This window comes from Vigna umbellata, chromosome 4, assembly GCF_029865625.1.
Source record: "Vigna umbellata cultivar VRB3 chromosome 4, Vumbellata_1.0, whole genome shotgun sequence".
Lineage (NCBI taxonomy): Eukaryota > Viridiplantae > Streptophyta > Magnoliopsida > Fabales > Fabaceae > Vigna > Vigna umbellata.
In genome coordinates, this window is record NC_142168.1 from 1,908,404 (window position 1) to 1,928,954 (window position 20,551).

At 30.8% G+C, this 20,551-nt stretch overlaps 1 protein-coding gene across 1 annotated transcript; it reads left to right on the plus strand.

The window, feature by feature from the left end:
- Positions 1 to 17,454: 17,454 nt before the first annotated feature.
- On the plus strand, positions 17,455 to 19,740 carry LOC148198956 (uncharacterized). The gene is made up of 3 exons (XM_088111552.1): positions 17,455 to 17,464; positions 18,669 to 19,451; positions 19,559 to 19,740. The coding sequence occupies exons 1-3, from the start codon at positions 17,455 to 17,457 to the stop codon at positions 19,591 to 19,593; spliced, it is 828 nt and encodes a 275-aa protein (XP_087967678.1). The 3' UTR covers positions 19,594 to 19,740.
- The last annotated feature ends 811 nt before the right edge of the window (positions 19,741 to 20,551 follow it).

A 20,551-nucleotide genomic window follows, 5' to 3' on the forward strand; every position in this document is an offset into this window, starting at 1 on the left:
TTGTAGCATGATATCCCACCAGTATCAAGGGAACTCCTCTATCATCCAGTTTTTTTCTCAGTTGTTCTGGCACATGTTTATAACATAGTGAACCAAAAATTTTCAGATGCTTTACATCTGGTTTAACTCCTGTCCAGGCCTCCTCTGGTGTAACCTCATTTAATCTCTTTGTTGGAGATAAATTCAGGATATAGGTGGCTGTCATCATAGCCTCACCCCATAGAAAATTAGGTAACTCCTTGCTCTTCAACATGCATCTCACCATGTTTAAAATAGTTCTGTTCTTCCTCTCTGCAGCCCCATTGTGTTGAGGTGTGTAGGGAGGAGTCACTTCATGAACTATTCCCTCTCTTTCACAGTAGTTTCTGAATTCAGTGGAGGTATACTCTCCTCCTCCATCTGTTCTCAGAATTTTTAACTTCTTTTCACTTTGCCTTTCAACCATACTCTTAAATTTTTGAAACTGTTGCAGTACTTCACCTTTTCTTTTTAATAGGTAAACCCAACACTTCCTGGTCCAGTCATCTATGAATAATAGAAAATACCTGCTGCCCCCAGGTGTTTCTATTTGCATAGGCCCACATACATCTGAGTACACTACCCCAAGTTTTTCTGCTGATTTCTGGGGTAAGATGCTTTTAAAACTTCCCCTTGTCTGTTTGCATTGTACACATTCTTTGCAAACTGTTTCTGGTATATCAACCTTAGGTAAACCCATCACCATCTTCTTTTGGCTTAGCTGAAACAGATCTTGGAAATTCAAATGTCCAAATCTGAGGTGCCACATCCATTCATCCTTACTCTCTGTAGCAGTAAAACAGTTGCGATTTACTGCTTCCATTACAACCTTAAACGTCCTATTCTGTGACAGTTTAGCCTGCACAACCACTCTTCCATTCTGATTGAAAATACTAAGGCAATTATCCTCCATTTTCATCATGTAGCCTTTCTGTAAAAGTTGTCCCAGACTTAACAGATTGGTCTTCAAACCTGGTACAAACAGTACCTCTTCTATGATAACTTCTCTGCCATCTTCACCTTTGAGCACAACTCTGCCAGACCCCTCAGCCTCCAAACTGCTGTTATCAGCAAATCTGATTTTCCCATGTTCTACCCCCTTCATTTTCACAAACCAGTCCCTTCTTCCGGTCATATGAGTGGAGCATCCAGAGTCTAAGTACCATACAGTGCTTTCTGGTTGTTTTTCATCTTCTTGAGCCATTAATATCACTGGTTCAGAATCTGAATCTTCCTCTTGTGCCAAGTTTGCCAGTTTCTTGGGTTTATTTTTCGCCCCTTCTCCTTTCCAGCATTCTTTAGCATAGTGACCCAGCTTCTGACAATTGTAACATTTTACCTTCTTCTTGTCAAATTTCCACTCAGCTTCAGAATTCTTTGAGTTTTTCATTTTTCCTGACCCACTGGACTCTACTCTTTGCTGGTCCTGTGAGTCTTTCCCTTTCTTGAACCCTTTTCCTCCTTTCTTGAGCCCTTTCCAGCCTTTCAACTGTGATCTAGCTTGTAAGGCTTGTTCATGACACTGTTTTCGCTCATTGATGCGAAATTCATGTGCCTCTAATGAGTTCAACAGCTCTTCAATTTCCATAGTTTCTTTCCTTCGAGTCTCTTCAATTGCAACTACTACATTGTCAAATCTGGATGATAGAGTCCTCAAGATTTTATCAACTATGTATTCATCTGAAATCCCATCTTTACAGGCCCTCATCTTGTTCACCAATTCTTGTACCTTATCAAAATAGTCAGCCACAGTTTCACTCTCATCCATGACTAAGATCTCAAACTGTCTTCTCAATGCCTGCAATTTCACCTTTGTGTTTCTGTCTCCATCACCATAGGACTTCACTAAGATATCCCATACCTCCTTAGCAGTGGCAGCCTTGGAGATCTTGTTGAAGATCTTTGGGCTGACACACTGGTATAGCAAGAACCGTGCCTTGCTTTCCAATTTTACTTGCTGTTTGTAAACTCTTTTCTCTTCTTCAGTGGCCCTGTCACTCAACTCAGGTAACCCTTCTTGTATCACCTCTGAAACGTCCTGGAACCCAAAAATGGCTTGCATCTTGATGCGCCAGTCATCAAACTGCTTTCCATCAAATACTGGTAATGGTCCCTGTATACCTCCAAATCCTGCCATCCTTTCTTGCTGAAATCTTGTGGTTTCTTTGATTTTTCACACAGCCAAAGATTTTCTTTTCTGGATACACACACTTCCAGACAAAGATTACACACCCACTTCACACTTTCACCAAGAAATAGCCGTAGCTCTTGATACCATATTAGATTTTGAGGGCAGAGACGTAAAACACCAGAAAGATGCACTTTAATCTTTTAAGAGTAATACCCACGTGCCAAGAGAGAGAAAACAGAAACAGAGAGAATGAGAGGGAAACGTAAAGAGGTTGCTCTGCTAAGGTTTTCACCCTCCTCCACCAGGCACCACCACCACACGCCGGAGCACTCACCGGAGCACACACACACCAGAGAAAAATGAGACTACAGAGAGAGAATCACACAACAGGTACTGAATATACTTCTAATTTTCATTAACCACAAATAGAGTAGGTTTACAGCATTTATACAAGTGAAATTAACTGAAATCAGTTTTGTTTATCTAACAGTTTCAATCACTAGGTATCTTTTGAAAGCTGATACTACTGGGCCTGTTTTGGAAGGCCACCCCACTTCATTTTATCTTTCCTTTTTCTCTGTTCGTCTTTTCTCTTTTATTCTTTGAACGCTGCTACTCTGTTGACTGTGCTAGGGATTTCTCAACTTTCAATTCATTGTGCTTTCTTTCTCTTTTGGGTGTACGTTTTCTGCACTTCATCTTCTTTCTTCTTCTTTATCAATGCTATGTGCTTTATTCATCATAAAGCTTGCTGCTTTTACCTTCATCATGTTTTACTTTGTAAGTTGCATCTACCACTGTAATATGGTATCAAATTGAAAAGCTCTGCTGCGCATATCTCTGCCTTCTTTTTCTTCCTTTTCTTCTCGTTTTTCTTTTGTCTCCTTTTCTTGCTCTTGTTTCCTTTATCATGGCAGAAGACAACAGTTATCTCTACATTGTGAAAATCCTGCCATAGCCCTTGTTTCCTTTTTTTTGTCATGTTTATGCCAAAGTTTTTTTTAATTTGCAACACCATCCAAAGATCCATTGTTTTGTAAGATTATACAAAGAAATTACAAAAATATCTTATCTTGTATCAGGTACTCTGTATCAAAGTGCCAAGAGATATGATTTTAAGTCAGTTGCAGAAATTCTTACAGTTAAAAGAAACATTAAATCCATCAGACAAAGATAGTATGGAAAAGGTATGTTATTTTTCTAACTTGTGATTAGGTAATGATGATGTGAGAGAAATGCCTTGCAACTTTTAAACTTTTGCAGACTATTAGTAAAGTTATGATTTCAAGAATATTTCATCGTTTTTTTTTATTAATTACATTTAATAGTTGAGTGATTGAAGAAGCACATTTGACAAATTCCTTTAATGCTACAAAGATGTTACAAAATTTGGGACTACTTATTTCTATCAATATCATGCAAATTAAAAGTCAAATTTTAGATTATTTTGCAGCTGGTCATTTTATTGTGTTTTTTCACCATGAACGATGTTCCCCTTATGTTACATTGAATTATATATCCTATAAAAAAAATGGTATTATTGTTGAAGCTTAATACTTGCTTTATAATTATGGTGTGGCAGTCATTCATAATATATTTATCAAGTGTTATTTATGTGTGTAATTTTAATCAGGCCCTTGATCTCAAGGAAGGAGAAGCTGAAGCCATTCTTAAAGAATTGATCAGTGAAGAAAGTATGGATGAACATAACTCCTCAGTGATTCAATTTCACATTAGATTGTTGGCTTTGATTGTTAGCAATTCGAAAAAAGAGTTAGTTATCCCTTACAACTCTTGTTTGAAGTTTTCTCAGTGATTAAATTTTTTTGAGATGCTAGAATTAAAGTTTCCATATGGATTATTTTGGTGTAGGTCTCCATCCTTCTCAACCAAGAATGAAACTAATTCATGGTTGAAACATTTAGAGGATTTGATTATGCAATCATATCACCTTCTAAACGATTTTCCCGTGGATTGGTTTCAAGAAGACATAAGTGGATACTATACATTGGATTTGTGTAAAAAGTTTAAACTGATGACTCTTCTTTGTGACGAAGCTTTGAACACTCAGTAAGTACTGTTAAAAAATATTCCTTTTTTTGTATTCTTCTTTTGTTTTATTACTTTCACCACTTCATCTTTCTTTTGTTCTTTTTTCTTACTTTTGTTGTCTTAATATCAATTAAAGTGGTGGGAAACTTGCTTAATATGTCCAGAAAACTAAGAAGTTATATTCAAAACGAAAATTCGAGGCATGCAAAAGTAGTGAAAGAAACAAAACTTAAGATTGCTGCAGCTAAGGAAAAGGTAATAGAAAACAAGGTCTTATGATGCTCTTTGTATATGGATTATCCTTGCTGTTACAGTTCATAATAATTCTGTGTGTATGATATGTACAGATAAAGTGTCTTGCACAAAAGTTGCAGAATGAGAATGCCAAAGTGTCCTCCATTCCAGGGAGGAGCATGATGCTCATATAAAGATAAGAACTGAGTTGACGAAGCACAATTGAGATGTTAAGGTTAAAGAGCACAGGTGAAAAATGTAGTCATGATTAATTGTTTATGAATTATGCATCATTCATGTTATCTTGGCTAAAGTTGTCCACTTTCATTTTTTAGGTCAAAATATTTTGGTGTGGTACAAAAATCCATGGTTCGAAGTTATCCAAGTTGTAAACAACTAGTTATTAGCTCAGGACTCTGAAAGCAAAATAAAATGTTGGTTTTGTTTTATGATCATACTAGGACGAAAAAGAACTAATATGAAAGGCAAACAACTGTTGGTACATCATAGGTTTAGTCTTAGGTTTCGCTATAATTTCGTTTGCATTATATACTGTTCAATACTTTTATCATTTAATATCTTGTTCTTTTCTTGCACAATAGTATTAGCTTACATAATATCCTGTAAGATGTTATTTTCTTAGTTTAAATTCCTTGATTTTGTATTTTTCTAAACATCTAGGTAGGTCTCGGTTTGATAAAGAAATAAATGTTCTTAATGTGGTAAAAACAGAAAATAGAGTATGTGTAGGTAATTTTGTTTCGTAAATAAATTAACGCTCTTAACTAGGCCAAAATGGAAAGTTTGGATACATATAGTTGTTTTATATGTTACTAGTTTTAATGTTTATGCTATTGTAAGGGTTGACAATTGTTTTTCTTATGTTAAAGACAAAAGTGGATGTGATGCTACGAGAATCAATCCAGAGTTTGTGGACAACAATGGGATGACATTTTGGAAGTTACAAAGTTATAATGACGAATCGGTTCTTCTGCTGCAAGGTAATTCTCAAAATTTATGAGCTCAATTTGTCTGATTGATGATACCATTTTGACTAGGGAATTAGCAAGTTTTCTAAAAGAAAGCATCAATGCAGATATGAAGATACAAGATGAAACTGCTACTTTACCTGAAGAAAGCTGGTTTGTTTACGGTCTTCCAGAGAAGGACGAGATTGATAAATATATATCTTCAAGGTGAGTTGTTTTCTTAAACTTGAGTGAATTGTTGTTGTGATTTCAGATACTTTACATCATATTTGAAATTGAATTGCTTATATTTTGTCAATGAACATGATGGTGAATTTTTAATGTCCTATTCGGATGTTTTTATTTGTAGACTAAGCCACAGCTATTGAATCACATGTTTCTTTTCTACCTTGGTTGCAAGGCTAAAAGACTTAAGAGTCTCAATTCTCAAAAAAGTTTGTAGGAGTTTATGTTTAATGTTAATTGTTCTTAATAGCATAATGCTGGCAAAAACCCTCATTCCATATGGGTCTTCTTTCAGTGGAGTAATGGTATTGTATTAATGATGAGACTCTTGTAAATTTATCTACTAATAATAATATTTTGTTAAGATTCTTTTTGACATGATATCATTTTTTATTTTTGTAGGTTTCGGTGGAAATCTCCTTTGTTTTTGGACTCAAGGGACCTTCATTACTGTAATCATTGTATATAATTTTTTTGTATTTTATTTTAGTGGAATACGAAATGAAATGATTTTTTTTGTAATTTAATTAGTATTTACAGTTGTATTTTTTTATTTAACTAGTTAGATGTACTATATGATATATTCATTGAAAAGTGATCATGTATTCTGAATATTTCTAACTGAATATTTCTAATAGTAACAATAAGAAGAATTCTAGATATTTTGTCTTGATCAAATGTTAGCAATATATGACTTAGTGTTACTATTTTTCATAACCATATAATCCATTATTAGAAGTATGTAGGATTATTATTAGAAGTATGTAGGATTATTTGTAGAAGTTGTTCATAATAAATAATTTTATTAGGTCAATGTGTATGAATTATTTATAAATTTCAAAGGTTAGTTGAATATCTATAATCTTGTTATTAGTTTTGTTTTTTATGTTTTTATAAAAATTTTATGAATTTTTTTAAACAAATTCATTTTTCTTGACTGTTCTACATATAATCGCAAATATCAGGTGGAAGCACTGTGTCTCCGATCACAGCAGGTTTATCTTTTCAATGAATCTTGTTTTTGTTGAAACGTTTTCTTTTTGCCTCTTTTTTGAACCAATGAACTGAGCTAAGCAATTTTGTGGCTGTTGCTTCACTTGATATTTGTATTTCTGCATAATGGCTATTGGCAACACAGCATGTTTAGCTTTTCAATGAGTATTGATTTCTTTGAAAAACGTATTTTTTTTGCCTCTTTTCTACACCAATGAGCTGTATACGAAAGAAGCAATTTTAGTATAGAAGAAAAGAGAGAAAAGAGGTAACATCTTTCTGCAATTTTTATAGGGTTTTCTCTGTTGGCAGCGGTATTCATCTTTTCAATAACATCTTTTTCTTTAATTGAAAACTGTATTTTTTTCTGAACCAATAAAAGAATAACCAATTTGCTGCTGTGTTTGTACCTTTATGATAAAAAATTGAATATGCAGATTGAAATTGCTTCCTTCTATAAAGTAATAATGATTCTCGTTAATGTAATAATGGAAGAGGATCAATAATTTATTATCCTCTCATTAATGAACAGAAAAGAAAACGATGAGCAAGTAAGATAAATGACTAACGTATCCTTTAATCTATTACAAAAATGCCATTAATAAAAAACATTTTTTACCTAAGTTCTATGGTGACAAATTATCATAAAATTAATATGAAAACTAAATATAATACATATAAATATTTGTTTTTCTGTTTCGCAATATTTACATCCATCACAAATTTCTCAACTCAAATAACATAATGATGGTCGTCTTTCTCAACTTCCCAAATCTGTTCTATTATACCATAGTACGTCATTGATCCAAATATAGGATTTTGATCTTTGGATGTGAAAAGTTTTGGGAACGCAACTTCAAGATTGACTCCACTATTTTGTACTGTGTTTTTATCATTCAAATACTTCGTATAAAAAGTGAAATTATTAATTTCGCAACATGTACAACATATAATATCAAACATCAATCCATTTGCTAGCCACATCAAAGTCTCAAAAGATTTTGAACATTTCAAAACCTCAGCTTTAAACTATTGCTTTAATATACTATAATGCTTCATCAACTATTATTTCTCTTATTGTCTTAGAATGTTCTCTTCCCAATGACTTTGTATGCATATAAGTAAGAGATTGCATCATCTGTGTTGTTCAGTACGTATAGATGTGCTTGCAATAATTCATTGCGATCTTCGATTACCACATTTACACCTCAAAAGCACTTACATATAGAACACCTTTTGTTAGAATTATTGGACTTTGTTTCTCAACACCAAGAGAGGGGAGAAGGGGGGGGGGGTGAATTGATGTTTTATAAAAACTTGCACTTTTCAAATCTTTTTCGCAAATGGTATGGTTCTTGAAAACTTTCTTGTGTCGTAAGCAATGTGTGCAATGAAACCAGTATGTGTGTAAAGACTATAACATAATGAATGCGCGAATGTAAAGAGATAGGGAGACGATAAATCTTTTCAGTCTAGTCACGTTTGCTTCTCAAGAATGCTTCAAGGTATGTAAAACCACTTCTCGTTCTTGATTCTTGGAGCCTTTGATCAATCTGTAAAACCTCTCACATGAAAATCAATCAGATATGAAAGTGTAATTCTCAAATGTTCTACAGAAAATCAAACAATGCGTCAATATATAGTTTTTGTCAATTCTGATGCAAATCAATCGATTACTATATTAATGTAATCAGTTACATTAAACACATGTAACAAACTTACAAATTGTCAAAGCACATAATTGAATGTTCAATTAATGTAATCGATTCTCATTAAATGCTTAGTCAAACACATCTAAAAATATGATCGTTATAGTAGTTATGATAAGCATAAGTCAATTTTAAAATCTTAACAGACTTAATTGAATACATAAACTTTGTAATCAATTAAGCTTTAACACTTAGAAGAATTTTGAAAACTTTTCTTTCTAAAAACTCGTCACAACACATTTGAAAAAGATATGTGCAAACACACGAGTTTTAATCGATTCACCGACTAATGTAATCGATTCAAAACTAGTTGTTTTGCCATAATTTAAAAACTCAAGCTGTCTGATGACCTTAATTGATTATCACACCACTGTGATCGATTAAGTCATGCAGACATGCTTTTGTGAATGTGGATTTTATATCACCAAAACGTATATTGTACATACACATATATAATCACTTCATAAAGACAATAATATGCATTAATCAATATAATATGTCAATAAAACGTGACAAACACAATATGTGCATATTTCACACTAAGCATGAACACATATAACTCATAAGACAATACACATACATGTGTTTTTATTAACAATGTGTTGTCATCATAAAAAACAACATCATAGGGATTTGGTTTAGCTAACACTGTGCCCCCTATCAACACCTTTCAACCATGATCTAGAAGGAACTCCTATCATATTTGGTTTTGTCCTGTAATTTGAACAAAACTCAATACTTATTTTAGCAATAAAACTCTCAATTATCGAAGCTTTTGAGCGATATTGATTTTTCATGTACCATTTCAAAATCTTCATATAAAGTTCAATATGATACATCCATCTTGGGTGACAAAGGAATTTGAGTAGAGGAAGGGGTATTGTAGGGTTCTATGAGATGAAGGGTGAAGAAAAATGAGAGTCATTTTTGTGTGATTGATAATGTGGGAGCAGATGATGAAACATCTTGGTTAGACAAGAAGAAATATGTAAATATGAAAAAATGGTGTATGTTTTTGTTGAAGTTGAATGAATAAAAAAGGGGAAATTCAAAAATTAGAGAAGAGGATGGAGTGGTTGTGTCTTCTATGTTGTATGAAAATTGGAAGGGTTGATAATGGAGTTGAAAAATAGAGAAGTTGTGATGATTGTTTCTAGGTGATTGATGAGAAAAGATATCAATGACAATAGAAGTAGGATATCTTGAAGTTGAGACATGGAGGAAGAAAAATAATACTTTTATAATTTAATTAAAAAAATGAGCATGTTGTAGACTCATATAATCAGACGTGGAACAAAATTTATCACAAAGCATAAAACTTAATGTCGTTTGAAATTAGGGACCAAAACCATTGTTTTTCAAAGTAAAGGAACCAAACAATATCAAAATTTTTTAGCATGAACTATTTATAACTTTTTGGCTTAATACCTATTTTTGTCCCTATATTAGTTAGTTTTGTTCAAAATGGTCCTCACTTTTTTTAGATGTCCAAAGTAGTTCATTCTTTTGTAAAAAATGTTCTTTTTTGTCCTTTTTACTGACGATGTTTAAATCGATAATGGCGTAATGCCCACCTTAGCCAATATTCAATGAAATGTTCAGTTTTAAAATACGTGGTACTATCAACCCAAGTGTTGTGACAATGTTAAAAGTGAAATGGTTTTTCTAAAACAAAATTACAATTAGTTTCAAAGGGATTTGCAATTAGGGTTAAATTGGGGTTGAGGAAACTAGTGAAATTGGTGTTCAATTTGGGTTAGTGGTTCATATAAATTGCAATTGGAAGAGCTTAGGTCAAGTAAGTGTTTGTAACCTCATGTTGTGTTTGTTGGATTTTGGTAAAATTCTCTCGGGTTAGCTCTGTTCATGCACTACGCAATCTGCTTGAAGTTGTTTCTTTGTTACTTCTCTTTTTCTTTTATTCTTGCTTTAGAGAAAAATTTCAAATAAGAGATAAGAGAGACTTGTTGGGTCCACTCCCAGGAAAGAGAGGTACATCACAATGGACAACTTAAGTACCAAGTCTTTCCTAGCCAGAGTGTATTCAAACTAGCCTTAAGTATTTCTCAAGAGAAATTCTTAATTAAAACAAGAACAAAGATTTTTTGCTAAAACAATAATGACTAAAGACTAAAAAATAACTCAAATTAAATTAAATGTATGTGCGTTAAAAAAAAAGTAAAGATAAAAAAAATAAAAATAAAAATAAGAATCAAAATATTCAAAATCCTAGGGTATTCGTCTTTCCTCTTTCGATTTCTTTGGTAACCTTCGAATCCGCTCTCAATTTAGAGTTTTCCAAACATTTTCCGCTGCGTTCTACTCTCGGAAGAAGCTTCGAGGAGCTCGCAACATGTCCACTCAATCTCCTCCTCAGATGCTTCCATCAGGAGGAGAAGAGGAGGTCGTCGCACATCAGGAGAAGAGGAGGAGAAGAAGAGAGGGGATAGGTTTTGGGGGAAAAGTTCTTGCTTTCTCGATTTAAGCCCCACAGTCCAAGCCTAATATGCCTCGGGTCCATCTGCCAACCGAGGTCGTATCTTTGCTACGTGAGGGTTATGCCTCGGTTCACCCTTGCAACTGAACCAATATTTTCTTTAGACACCGGTTGCTTAACAACCGAGGCATATAATGCTTTTAAAATTACGAGACTGTGTTTTGACATGCTTCGATTCCATTAAAACCGAGTCATAATATACGAGTTAAAAACGTCATTTATTATAGTGTAAAGTTCTTCATTTCATCTTAGGTCAAAATATTTTGGTGTGGTAGAAATATCCATGGTTCGAAATTATCGAAATATATTGTAGAGAGAGGTTCCTCTCCTATCTTTCTTCTTTTGTGCTAAAGTTACTTCTTTGTTATTCATCCTATGATCCCAATTCAGTTCATTATTTCATAAAAAGCAAAGAAAAACAGTTTTTAAAGAAATTAATATTTATTGAAAAGCTTAACCTTAATAAATTTTGTCTTCTTACATAATTCAAATAGATCTTTACTATTCTTCCGCCAAAACTCTGCAAATATGTAATAAAAGTAACATAAATACATAAATATAAACATTTCAATTTTTTTATAAAACTTTGTATTCATTAACTTTTTTTTAAACTTTGTATACATCAATTTCGCCATGATGACATAAAACATTTTCAAGAGTATAGAAAACACATTGGTTCTATGATAAAAAAAAAAGTTACTTGACTGAATGATAAATTTAATTATATTTCAAATATTGGTTGAAAAAATGACCCTAGATAAAACACAAAGTAAAGACTTGCTTTAGAGTGAATCTTTCTTTTTATATATATATATATATATATATATATATATATATATATATATTTCTCTTATTTTATGATATTAGGAGAAGAGGATGATCATATGAATTCAGTATAATACGGAATTAATGCTAAAATTTTGAAATAGATAATTTAGTTTTTTTGTCTATATTAGTTGAAAATCAGTATTATATTTTTATATAGTATAATATCACTTTTAGAAATATAAAACTTTATATATATATATATATATATATATATATATATATAAATAACTCAAATCAATTATTACAATTATTTAATATAATTATAATATCTAATATATATATATATATATATATATATATATATATATATATATATAATATCTCTTTTAATAATTGTAGTATTATAGCTATCATAAAAAACTTTCTTTATAAACGGCAGAATATTATAAAATTTTAAAAGGTGATATCATTTCTTTTTATCAGGAACATTTTTAGTTCAAGAATAGATGTAACTTTTATGTATCATTTACTTTTTAGTTTCATTAATATATTTTTCATTGTACCTTCTGAAATTAATATTTTAATTTTAGTTTTTTACCTATTCATTCATGAGCACTAATTGTGTATCTACTAATTTCTTAAAACTACATGTATATATATATATATATATATATATATATATATATATATATATATAAATATAAATATGTATATATATATATATATATGTATGTATATATATATACCGTTTTATGATTTTTCATTTTTTTTACTGTTCTACATTGGAAATCATTAAAAGAAATTGATAAATACACTAATGTTCATCCATAGAAAACTAAAATTAAAATATTTACTATAGAAGGTACCGTTTAAAAAATATTAATGGAACTAAAAAGTAAATAATACATATTAAGAACATAAAAGTTATGTAAATCTATTTTTCAACAAAAAATGTTCCTGATAAAAAAAAGTTGATACCACCTTTAAAAGTTTATAATATATATTCTATCGTTTCTAAAGAAAGGTTTTTACTATAACTATAATACTACAATTATTAAAAGAGATATTGTATATAAAAGTAGGAAAGAAGTGATAACTCAAATAACCTATCACAATTATCTAATATCTAATATCAAATATAAATAAATATATATATATATATATATATATATATAAATAAAAAGTTTTATATTTCTAAGAGTGGTATTATGTTGGGTCAAGACATAATATTGATTTTCAATTAAAGTAGACAAAAAAACTAAATTATCTATTTCAAAATTTCAGCATCAATCTCGTACTATACTGAATTCAAGTGATCATCTCATCTCCTAACATCATAAAAGTTATCATTGTAAGAAAGACAACAAAAAAATATACATAAAAGAAAAATTCACTCTAAAGCAGGTCTCTCCTCCATGAAAAATAAATGAGAATAAAATTTATCATATACTTCATAAATATACCATATTCATAATTTTTATTTAAATAACTGAGTTTAAATATAAGCAAATTGAATAAAATATTTCTCTATGTTAAAAGTTTATCATATACTTCACTCCATATTTAATATATTTATAGGCTTACGAACTTAAGACGTACTGTATATGACTAATTTATATTTGGATTATCCAATATTGGGAGATAAAAATATTTTGTTTACTGCTCTACCTAATAATTATCTGTATTTTATCTGTCATTTTTTTAACCAGAAATATATTTAAATTTATCAGTAACTTTTTTTTTTATTATAGAAACCAATGTGTTTTCTATTATGTCACATCAATAATTTAAGAAGAAGAAAATTAATGGATACATAATTTAAAAAAAAAATTGAAATGTTCATATTTAAGTATTTATGTTACTTTTAGTATATATTTGGAGAATTATGGCGAAAAAATATTAATCATCTATTTAAATTGTATAAGAAGACAAATTATATTTAAGAAGCAGAGGACTAGCTAACCTCTGAGGTGGAAGCATTGTCTTAGATCACAGCAGCTTTACCTTTCAATAAATCTTGTTTTCGTTTCAGAAGAAGAAAGGTTGGAGACGGAACCTCTCTGCAATTTCTCTGGCTTTTTCTATTGCCAACCGTATTCAACTTTTTCAATACCATTTTTCTCTTTGAAAACTGTATTTCTTCTGAACCAATAAAAGAACAACCAATTTACCGCTGTGTTTCTACCTTTATTATAAAAAAATGAATTTGCAGATTGAAATTGCTTCCTTCTATAAAGTAATATTGATTCTCGAAAATGTAATAGTGGAAGAAGATCAATAATTTATTATCCTTTCGTCAATAAGCAGAAAAGAAACAGATGAACAAGTAAGGTAAATGATTAACAAACTATTATAAAATTAATATGAAAACTAAATATAATACATATAAATATTTTTTTTTCTGTTTTCCATTATTTATATCCCCCAAATTTCTCAACTCAAATAACGTGATGATCGTTTTCTTTCTCAACTTAAAAAATAGTTTTAAAATCTAGCTTGTCAAAGAAATTAAATGTGTACTTGTACACCTTAGTTACATTCGTAGAATATAATTTATGTATTTGTTAATCAATATCTAAAATGTTGAGTTGTTTTAAGACAAAATCTTTAGTGATATGTGAGTTTATATTGAAGATTAACATTAAATTTGTTTTAGATATGATAAAAATTTATCTTTTGATATTATATGTAAATATAGAGTTAGATATGATAAAATAATTTTTAGAAAATATAAAATATTGTACACCTCGACCATGGATGTAGAATGAATAATTTAAATTTAATTAACATGACTGAAACAAAAATATTAACAGGATGTGTATAAGGTAAGAGGAGAGAAAAACAATGAATTATGAACGTATGAGTGACTTTCAACCAGCAACAATGATATAAAATTTCTTGTTATGACTTTCACTCCAAATCATATATCTCAAGCATAATTGTTTTCACCGTTTCCACTAAAATAATTGATCAAAACTCATTATAATTTATTCAAATTGTTTTTACATATACATATACAAGCATATAAAGGCAAAGAAATTTTGTTAAATATTTGAACTTTTGTTAGCAAATCCACCAATAAAAGGATGTACTTGTTAATTAAAGAGTTATTTACAAAACTCATTGTAATATTTCTAAGTTAAAATTTATAATGGATTATTTTGCTGTTAGAATGTGTTCATAATAATTCTGGAATATTTAATGTCAAAACTAGCAAAGATTTCTAAAAAGAACATAAAATAATCCAGAATAAGTTTAGAGGAGAAAAGAAAAATAGAATGAAGCTAAGAAGAGAGGAGAATGAGAGAAAGAATGGATTTGGTGTGTTTTTGATTGAGAAAAAAATTCTCTATTTATATAGCTAGGGAAAAATCAATTAAATAAAAAGAATTAAAAATCATAAAACATATTTTTTAAGTTATTATGCTTAAATCACTAACTTTTGTTATAAAATTAAATCACTAACAAAATTGGTAGAAGAGAGAGAAGAAGAATAGTACAAGAGATAAAAAAAAGCTGCTGTGTTGCACAAAAAAAGTAGAAGAGAGAGAAAAATAATTAACGCCGTATTATTAAGTAAGGACGTAATTGACGCACTTTTTAAAGGATGGACTAATTTTATATTTTCGACCGAAACTGGGGACAAAATAGGATATTAAACCTAAATATAAGAACTGAAGTTGACTAAGCACACACTGAAATGTTCGGGTTAAAGAGCACAAATCAAAAATGTATATCATGATTAATTAGTTATGAATTAGGCATCATTCATGTTATTTTGCTAAAGTTCTTCACTTTCATCTTTTTAAGTGAAAATCTTTTGGTGTGGTAGAAAAATCCATGGTTCAAAGTTATCCAAATATTTTGTTCAGAGAAGTTTCTTTTCGTACCATTCTTTGTTCTAAAATTGCTTCTTTTATATTCATCCTATGGTCCCAGTTCATATTATTGGTTCAGAAAAGAGACAAAAGAAAAACAGTTTTCAAAGAAGTTAATATTCTTTGAAAAGCTAAACTTGTTACGTTGCCAATAGTCATATACAGATATTAACTAGCCACATTGGAATGAAAAATTCTATATATTGTTTCATAGCCTATGGTTCAAGTTCAGCTCATTGGTTCATAAAAGAAACAAAAAGAAAACGGTTTTCAAAGAAAATAATATTCATTAAAAAGATAAACATGCTATCATAGGAAACACAATGCTTTTTCTTCCTAAATAAAATTTGTCTTCTTACAGATTTTAGGTTTAGGTCATGATGGATTTACGAATTGCGGGAGAAGATGAAGTGAAAATTGAATCCAATTTAGGGATGACAACAATGCAAAACAATGAAGAAGACATTGAAAAGAGAAGAGAAGCGATGTCCATTAACGAATTGACAAATGACCGAGATTGCGAATGGTGAACACAGTGAACGGAGAACAAAAGACAGACCCAGACGACAATGGCGACACACTTACCTTAGGGATTTCAATGGAGGAAGAAGACTCAGTAACGGAGGAAAAATAAAACCTGAACTTAGGGATTTTAATGACAAACCGAACAGCGATTTCAATGTCAAACTGAATGGTGAGTTCAATGGCACGACGGTAGGGCCAAGAACTGTGATGCACAGGAAGGATTTCAATGGAGCAAAAATTTGATGCACGAGGAAGAACGATTTCGGAGAAGAAGGGTTTCAAAAGCGAAGCATATGCGACCACAACTAAAACAAAGTGAAGAGGAACGCGGTATCACGAAATTAGGGATTTTAATATCCCTTACCGGCGGTACAATCCAGTAACCGCCGCAACTTTAGGTAGGTTATTAAAACCGCCGGAAAATAATCTCTAGTAAAATTATATATTTTTGTAGTGGGTCAGTTTGTCTGACAAAACACAAATTTAACTTTTCGAATCTTTTATATTTTTCAATTTTAGAGATTAAAACAATAAAAATTTAAATATATCTATTGAAACCTATCACCAAACAAACAATAATAGAAAATCTCTTACGTATGAAGACAAATTATCTATTGAAACGAAACTGTGTACAAGATCTACTATCTAGGGTTTTCTTTACTCTTTCACTTATTCCAACGTAGGTCACTATTGTTATAAGTCCTGATTAATGCATATTTTATAATATTGTAAAATGCTTTCTGAGCATACAACATGATGACAAGCGAATAAAGATGAAAAAAATATATATATTAAAATAATAATGAAATATAAAATTAAACTTCTATAAATTGATAATTAAGAGAGAATGAATCAAAATTTTCATGTTTCTTCCATGTTTTCATATACTTTTTTATTTCAAACAAAAAATTAAAAATTAAAGAAATTATTAATCGAATTTCAAAGTAATTGGAGTGACCTAATCTATTGAACAATAGAATTTAACTTGGATAAATTATTTTGAACTAAGAAAAAGCCAATTATTTATCAATTTTTGTTTTATGATTGTGTTATTAATTATTATGTAAATTACCTAGAAATGAGTGTTAGCCTTATACAGAAGAGAGGTTACATTTTAATATTATATTATATAATATTATATCTTTCACATTTATTTTTATTCCTTTTCAGTTAATATTATAAAGCAGTTAATATATATTCTGAAAGTGGTCCATTTATTTTTAAGATAAAAAACCGTTTTTAAAAAACGTGCCCATGATTCTCCACCACAATCTCTTTTAACGTTATATACTCTGTGATGGTTTTTGGAGTAATACAGACTCTTTCAGAAAATTTCATATCAGGTCACTGAGCCTACTCTTTCCTTCATATATACATCACCATCGTGTTTTAAGAGCAAGGGTTCAGAAACCAGAAATTAGGCAAGCGTATAACAATGGCTGGAGGTTGGTCTTTTCTGCTTCCGCTTTTATTCTTGTAAATCTGAATATGATTAAATGTGCTTGTTTGATATATTTAGATTTATTGAATCTTCAGTATGAATCTGTTACACATTTTTACATTTGGTATCAGAGCATGTTTATCCTCTGCCTTGTTTGGTTCACTCCTTTGCGTATTGTGTTTTCAATTTTATTAATTGTTTTGAAACTGGAGAAAGAAGAAATTTTTGGTGAAATTTTCTGTAAAATTTTTCGTGAAAATTTTGATGCTGAAAGGTTGAAGATGATTGAAACGGCATTTGGCATTGCGTTTCATTTTGGGTATCTTTCATAAACCTATATTTCAATTTTTTATTTTTCTTCTTTACCTGTTGGATACGTACGTGCACTGGAGGTTTGGAAGTGAAAGTTACGCTCCTGCTTCTGGTTTTAATTCAGATTTTAATCTAGAATTGTCTTTTCACTCTGCACACTGATTGCTTTCCATACATATATTTTAATATATATTATTACGTTTTACTGGATGTCTTTTAAGGTTACTGATATATGCACGTTTGATAGGCATTTAATTATGCGCGTTGAACATTTAGATTGAAAGTGAATTTCGTTGCTTTTCATGTTACTGTTACATGCTTAATATATTTGTATATATGTTAGGCACTTTTATAGGCATGTTATACACTTTATTAGGATTAAAGTGCGCGTGGAATATTTACTAATATTTTATATTAGTATAATAAATTTTGAATATTAATTATATTTATAATATAATTCTTATATTTAGATTAAATATAAGACCTAAAGATAATTTAATGTTTAGTGATAAATATAATTTTTAATAATTAGAGAGTAGCCACAGCATCTTTAATTAATTAAATTATATTATAAAGATCACGTTATTGAAACATTAATTGTAATTAATTATATATAATGTGATGAAATATACCCACAGGATTTTCCTTACATTTGTATGATTAATTAGGATAAAATATTTATTATAATTCTTAAATTTCCCACAGGAATTAGGAATGTGATATAATTTAATAGTTTTATCATAAGGTTAAATGAGTCTAATTGAGTAAGACTTTAGCCCACAGGCAAGTTTTATGTTAATAGACTTATTGGTAAAGACATGTTTTACATTGGTAAAACATGATATTTATTTTAGTCTCAAATTTTGATAATGAACATGGAAATTTTGAATTTGCAGTTTCTCAATCTGTGAATATTTCTGATATCAAGTGTGGTATTCCCGAATTGAAAGGAGATAATTATAAGATTTGGAAGGAGAGAATCCTTCTTCATTTAGGCTGGATGGACATAGATTATGCTATTAGAAAACCTGAACCACCGGGTATTACTGAGACTAGCAATTCAGATGCCATTGAACTTTATGAAAAATGGGAGAGGTCAAATCGTCTCTCCGTAACGTTCATAAAAACCAATATTTTCGCTGGAATCCGGGGTTCGGTTGATCAGTATGAGAATGTCAAGGATTTACTGAAGGCTATTGATGAGCAGTTTACGACATCTGACAAATCTCTTGCCAGTACTCTTATAATGCAGTTTTCATCCTTAAAGCTCACTGGAATTAGAGGAGTGCGTGATCATATCATGCGCATAAGGGACATTGTGGCTCAACTGAAAGCTTTGGAAGTTACCATGTCTGATTCTTTCCTAGTGCACTATATTTTGTGCACTTTGCCTCACCATTACGCTCCCTTTAAAATCTCTTACAACACACATAAGGACAAATGGTCTATTAATGAATTATTGACTATGTGTGTTCAAGAAGAAGAAAGGCTATTGATGGAAGAAGGGGAGAAGGTGAACTTGACTACTTCATTTAAGAATAAGAAGAACCAAGTTAATAAGAAGGGAAAGATTCCTGCTCAGCCAGTTATTAAGAAGGAGTCCAGATGTTTCTTTTGTAAAAAGAAGGGACACATGAAGAAGGAATGTCAAAAGTTTAAGGATTGGCTTGAAAAGAAAGGTAACTTGTTTGCTTTTGTCTGTTATGAATCTAATTTGACTAGTTTTAATCATAACACATGGTGGATTGATTCTGGTTCTACAATCCATGTTTCTAATACCTTGCAGGGTATGGAAAACCTAAGGAAACCGATGGGAAGTGAGCAACACATCTATTCAGGAAGCAAGATGAGTTCACATGTTGAAGCCATTGGGACGTGCAATTTAGTTTTAAGCAGTGGTTTTGTTTTATGTTTAGAAAAGACCTTTTATGTTCCTAGTTTTAGCAAGAACTTGATTTCTATTTCACAACTTGCACCTTTGGGTTTTTCATTTAATGTTATGGATTCTGGTTTTACTTTATTGAATAAATCCAAGGTTATTGGCTTTGGGGAATTATGCGATGGTCTTTACTTTATTAAATTGCAAAACAACGCTGCCTATAGTTCTATGCATGTTTCCGCTGGGTTAAAAAGATGTGTTATGAATGAGGATTCTTCTGTTTTATGGCACCGAAGATTGGGACATATCTCCATTGAGAGAATTAAGCGATTAGTAAATGAAGGAGTACTTAGTACTTTGGATTTTACTGATTTTGAGACTTGCGTGGATTGCATTAAGGGTAAGCAAACTAACAAGTCCAAAAGAGGTGCTAAGAGGAGTTCAAAGTTACTAGAAATTATTCATACAGATATTTGTTATCCGGATATGGATGCAAGTAGTCCGAAATACTTTATCACCTTTATAGATGATTACTCACGATACATGTATCTGTACTTACTTCGTTCTAAGGATGAAGCCTTAGATGCCTTTAAAGTTTTTAAGGTTGAAGTAGAATTGCAATGCGGAAAGAAAATTAAGATTGTGAGATCAGATAGAGGTGGAGAGTACTACGGTAGATACACGGAGAATGGACAAGCACCTGGTCCGTTTGCTAGATTTCTTCAAGAACATGGGATTGTTGCCCAATATACCATGCCTGGCTCTCCAGATCAGAATGGTGTAGCAGAAAGAAGAAATCGAACCTTGATGGATATGGTGAGAAGTATGAGAAGTAATTCAAAACTTCCTCAGTTCTTGTGGACTGAAGCACTTAAGACGGCTGTGTATATAGTAAATCGG

What these genes read in the sequence shown, in the direction of transcription:
- LOC148198956 (XM_088111552.1), top strand. An exon ending in GGATTGGCTTGAAAAGAAAG is followed by an intron (nt 19,452 to 19,558) that starts GTAACTTGTTTG and finishes AATACCTTGCAG; the next exon opens with GGTATGGAAAACCTAAGGAA.